This window comes from Crocuta crocuta, unplaced genomic scaffold (assembly GCF_008692635.1).
Source record: "Crocuta crocuta isolate KB4526 unplaced genomic scaffold, BGI_CrCroc_1.0 scaffold335, whole genome shotgun sequence".
NCBI lineage: Eukaryota > Metazoa > Chordata > Mammalia > Carnivora > Hyaenidae > Crocuta > Crocuta crocuta.
Window position 1 is genome coordinate 545344 of NW_027527440.1, and position 6060 is coordinate 551403.

General features: G+C 38.7%; 1 protein-coding gene across 1 annotated transcript; it reads right to left on the reverse strand.

Annotated features, from left to right (window-relative positions):
• Positions 1-591: 591 nt before the first annotated feature.
• LOC144228746 (olfactory receptor 8B3-like) lies at positions 592-1518 on the reverse strand. The gene has a single exon (XM_077760642.1). It carries the CDS (start codon positions 1516-1518, stop codon positions 592-594), a length of 927 nt encoding a protein of 308 aa, XP_077616768.1.
• Between the last annotated feature and the right edge of the window lie 4542 nt (positions 1519-6060).

The following is a 6060-nucleotide window of genomic DNA, read 5'->3' on the forward strand; positions in this document are numbered from 1 at the left end:
CTAAGTGTCCATCAACAGACGAATGGATCAAGAAGATGTGGTTTAGCTATACCATGGAATACTCCATGGCAATGAGAAACAATGAAATCTGGCCATGTGTAGCAACATGGATGGAGCTTGAGGGTGTCATGCTGAGCTAAATAAGTCAGGCAAAGAAGGACAAATATCATATGTTTGCACGTATAAGAGGATTAGGAGGAACTTAACTGAAGAACAAGGGGGAGGAGAAGGGGGGAAATGGTGGGGGAAAGGGAGAGAGGCAAACCATGAGAGACTCTTGAATGCTGACAAAAACTGAGGACTGATGGATGTGGGGGGAAGGGGGATGGGCATGGAGGAGGGCACTTGTGGGGATGAGCACTGGGTGTTATGTGGAAACTAATTTGACAATAAACTATTTGTAAAAAAAAAAGATTTAAAATTTTTCACAATTAACATATGAGACATATTTGTCAGTTCCATCATTAAATAATGGTACTATGAAAAAAAAACAAAAAAAATAGGCTAAGAAGGTTACCCCTGAAAATGTTTTCATTGAACACAAAATTTCCCTGTTGTGTAACTAACTGTACAGAGAGATACTGTTTCTAACTATCTCCTACTCAGGATTCTCCTCAGGGCAAGTTTAATATCTTTATTTCTTAAGCTATAGATTATAGGGTTCATCATGGGAACCACATTGGTATAAAAGACAGAAGAGATTTTCCCTTCATCCATAGATGCAACAGAAGATGGTTTAAGATACATAAACGCACATGATCCAAAGAACAAGGAAACAGCAATTATGTGGGAACTGCAGGTGCTGAAGGCTTTGGACCTGCCCTCAGTCGAGCTGATGTGGAGGACACTGCAGAGGATGGAACCATAGGACACAAAGATGGTGACACTGGGCACAATGATGTTGATGCCCCCCACGATGAAAACCACCAGCTCATTCACGTAGGTGCTTGTGCAGGAGAGCTGGAGCAGGGGGAGGATGTCACAAAAATAATGGTTGATAGTGTTTGCATCACAGAAGGTCAGTCTCAGCATGCATCCCGTGTGGGCCATGGCACCCGAAAATGCCATCAAATATGAACCAAGCATAAGGCTGGAACACACTCTAGGGGACATGACAACATTATACAAAAGTGGGTTGCAGATGGCCACATAACGATCATAGGCCATTGATGTCAGCACATAGCATTCAGAAATAACAAAGAAACAAAAAAAGTAGAGCTGGGTTATGCATCCCCTGTAGGAGATAATGTTCTTCATTGATATGAAGTTAGTCAGCATTTTTGGTGTAAACACAGAAGCATAACAGAGGTCGATGAAGGACAAATTGAAGAGGAAAAAGTACATGGGGGTGTGTAGGTGTGAATTCAGCCCAAGTAGAGTTATCAAGCCCAAATTTCCCAAAACGGTGACCATATACATGACTAGAAACAGGCAGAACAGGGGGAACTGGAGACCTGGTAGGTCTGTTAGTCCCACCAGAATGAATTCAGTCACAAAAGAACCATTTCCAGGAGCCATTCTTCTCTAAGGGGATCTGTGAGCACAGAAGAAGAAAGTTACACAGAGAAAAACCCAGCTTTTCACCATATCTCCTCTCCCAAGTGCAGCTTAATCATGGGGAAGGTCTGAGACTAGCCCAACCTTAACCCAAAGACTCCTTTGGCATTATCATGATACTGAGTGACAGGCTTCCCGTTATTAGTGTTTGCAAGTTAGGTAACAAAGAATGTCAAAACTTAGCCTATAGAGTGAAGAGCAATGTTATCAAATGTAAACATAACCGTTGGAAGTACTTTCTCCTTTATGGAGAAGAAGTTTGCATGAGGACACAATTATCCTTCTTTCTTCTCAGTCATTTTCATTCACTTAAGCCCTTTCTTCATGAGTAAAATTCCAAGCTGAGACCTGGAGCTGGCTTCTAATATAGATTAGACTTGGTGTGGTAGAAACCAACTAGACTGTTTCTAATCCAAAACTAAGGGACCAGTCTACAAGAAGTTACTCCCCAATGTCACAGAGTAAAAGCCACAGATCTGGAGTAGCAAGCTTTGCCCACAGAGAGGGAACTTTCTGACTGACAGCATGCATTCCTTGACCAGCCCCTGCAACATCTCTAAACATTCTCTGCTCCTGACAGGTTTTTCTGCCAATTTCATGTGAGTGCCTGTACTGCAAAACTGGGAAAGAAAGTGGCATATCTTAGATCCTCAGATTTCCATCTCAAAAAAGGAGTACATGATTAAACTGAAATTCAGAATCTCACCCACCTTAGGCCAGAAGACACTGGGGCTTCCTCATCACTGTTATTACCCCCATCATCATGGAAGGGCAATTTCAGGCTCTGAGGATTTGGTTCTTTTGATTCAGATAGAATTCAGCCCACACCTAATTGCTGATATTCCCTGGAAATCTTTTAGAAGTACAGATCATAGCTTCTGATTATGACTTTTAGTTCCCTCAAACAGAAGATGAAAAGTCTTTATTATTATCACTTCTGCCCCTTGGTAAGCCACAGAAGATTTAATGTGAGTGTGACTATATAATGTACTCAGTTATAAACAAGGCAGAAGCTTGCTCAGTGTGTTCCCCAAGGAAAATTTCTAAGTGTAGTCAGAAACCATGGGAATTGTATATACACCCTGGACCATAATCTGTCTTCAGTACCTTAAGGACTCAATAATTTGCTCAATTTTTCTCTTCCCTGTAGCGGCTGTACAACCCCTCAAAGAAGAGCTAAAAATAAACTCCCGTTTCCCACTCTGCAAGATGGAAGCCTTAATCTCTACTTCTGTACATGACACACTGATTCAAAAACAATTTATGTATAGATTCCCTTTGTAAAAAAAATCTAGAAACTGGTTAAGAAAGTGCCTTACCCAATTCATGCATGAAATCAGGCACATTGAAGCTGTTAGGGAAATTCAAAATACCTTCTTTCATAATACCTATCTTGGCATAGCACATGTGATTGGGACAAAACCCCTCAGCTCCCAGCTACTCCCTGGGAAAGGTAAGAGGTGCACTATACATTCAAAGCCTCAAGTTTTTTAGGAGCTATTATAAGACTAGCTTCTATAAGGCATGTCTCAGAAAGGTAGGGGCCACGGGCCATAGCATAGTTTAGCTGCACAGGTGACAGAGGACAAAGAGAGCAGTTTGGGCTAGAACTCACAATAGCCATCTGCCCCCACTTACACACTCCCTGATGACTCAGCTGACTCAGCCCAGAGCTAGCAGTAAAGAACCCTTCCTCTAACCATGTATCTAATGACCCAACTTATTAGGGGGCTGCCTGAGGAACTGACTTTAGTATTACTTGTTTTAGAGTGCTGATGGGAACTGACATACTCCAGAAGCAATGAAGCAAAATGAACAAAGAAAGTAGGATAGACTGACAAGACGTGTAAGAGGCTCCCACCATGTGGCCAGGCTTTTTGTGTGGGTCTTCTAGTACAAGGCTAGACCACGAAGATTAGGATAGGTGGACATTTTGTCTAATGTCCAGACACAAGCCCAGAGAGTCTAAGTATTTCCCAGAAAGAACAGCATAACTATCCACAAACTGTCCCTAATGAAATGGAAATATGTCATTTATCTAACATAGAATTCAAAACAGGTATCATAAAAATGCTCACTGCAGTGAGAGAGTAATACATGAATAAAGTAAGAATGTCAACAAGACACAGAAAACTCCAGAGAATACCAAGCAGAAATCATGTAGCTGAAGAAAAAAATTACTGAAGTGGAAAAATTACTAGAGGGTTAAAACAGCAGTCAAGGTCCACAAAAGAGTCATAGAATTTTTAAAAAATTCATGTGAAATTATTCATCAAAGTATCAAAATGAATAAAGAATGAAAAATAGTAAAGAAAACAAAAGAATTATTGGAGTGTACCAGATAGACCAATGTATGTATTTTACGGATCCGTCCGAGAGAGAGAGAGACAGAGAGAGAGAGAAATGAGAAATAACCTGAAAGATTTCTCAAAGGGAAAATGGCTTAAAACCCCCCAAATCTAGAGAAAGAAATGAACATCCAGATCTAGGAGGCAAAAAGGATACCCCTTGCTAAAAAAGATGACTTCAAACAAATCTACACCTGGACACACTATATTCAAATTACTGAAAAGTCAAAGACAAAGAGAATTTTAAAAGCACTAGGAGAAATGCAACTTATCCCATTCAGTGAAACCACCATAAGAATATCAGTGAATTTTCCAACAAAATTAAATGGATTTCAGCAGAAATCTTGCAGGTCAAAAGGGAAGATCTATACAATGTGCTGAAAGAAAAAAAAGTAAAAATGCCAACCAAGAATACTGTAAATAGTAAAAGTATCCTTCCAAAAGAAGGTGAGAGAAAAATTTTTTTTCTCAAACAACAGTTGAAAAGATTCATCACCACTAAACCTGACTTATAAGAAATGCTAAAGGGAGTTCTTCAAGTTGAAAAGAAAGGACACTGGGGCGCCTGAGTGGCCCAGTCAGTTAAAGCATCTGACCCTTGATTTTGGCTCAGGTCATGATCTCACATTTCCTGAGTTTGAGCCCCACACTGACAGTGTGGAGCCTGCTTGGGATTCTCTCCTTCCTCTCTTTCTGCCCTTCCCCTGCTCTCTCTCTTTCTCTCTCTCTCTCAAAATAAACATTAAAAAAGAGAGAGAGAAATGAAAGGACATGAAACAATATCACATTAGCCAAAGAAAGTCCAAGACAAATTGATAAACACATAGAAAAGTACAGAATACTGTATTATAAAAGTGGTGGGTAAATTTCAATTTTGATACAAAAGTTAAGAGAAAAGTATTAAAAAATAGCTATAACTAAAAATGTTAATAGACACAAAATATATGTATGTATTCGATAAAGTATCTTTTGTAAATGCAAGATATCAGAAATATTTCCTTAAATCAAGGCTACAGCCCCTGTCAATGTATATGAGCATATGAACAAATAGGAAAATATGTGAGAATGTGTGTTAGGCTTACACATATATACTGAAGGGGAACTCTATTATGATAAACATCTGTATTAAAAAAGAAGAGAGATTCAAATCAACTACCTGGCTTTATACCTGAAAGAACTGGAAACAAAAGGAAAAAACCAGAAATACTTCAGATAGAAAATAGAAAATCATAGTAAAATCAATGAAAATAAGAGCTGTTTTAAAAGGTAAATTTGACAAGCCTTTAGCAAGTCTAAATAAGAAAGAAGAGAAGAGCATCTGGGTGGCTCAGTCACTTAAGCATCAGACTTCATCTCAGGTCATGATCTCCCAGTTTGTGGGTTTGAGTCCCGCATTGGGCTCTGTGCTGACAGCTCAGAACCTGGAGCCTGCTTTGGATTTTGTGCCTCCCTCTCTCTCTGCCCATCTCCCCTCTTTCCCTCTCACTCTCTCTCTCCTTCAAAAATAAATAAACATTAAGAAAAAAGAGAACTTAGATAAGTAAAAGAAATGAAAAAGGATACAATGTAACAGATGCTACAGAAAGAAAAAGAAAAGGATAAGATTATATGAACATTTATACACCAAAAAGTGGATAATCTCAAAGAAATGGACAGATTTTTAGAAACATACGACCTACAAAAATGAATCAGGAATACATAAAAATTCCAAACAGAACTGTCACTGGTATGGTGATTATATCAATAACCTAAGATCTTCCAACAATAAAAATCCAAGCTTTAAGCATAAATTCTACCAAACATTTAAAGTTACAGAATCCTTCTCAACTCTCCCATAACATTAAAGAACAGGGTAGACTTTCAAGTCCATTTTATAAGGCCAGCATTACCCTGATATCAAATCCAGACAAGGACACTACAAGAAAATTTGAAGTTAGTGTGATGAATTCTGAATTCTTATTCATCTGAAGAAATACATAAGCATATATTTGCACACACACTTATATTTAGTAGGGGAGAAGGGCATCATTTGTTTACTCATATAGAGGGGATTGTCTCAGTAGTAAAAAAAAAAAAAAAGCATTAGACTCTGAATTTCTTCAAATGTGTAAACCGCTCAAAATAAGTAGCTCCAAACATAAAACAATGACTTGTG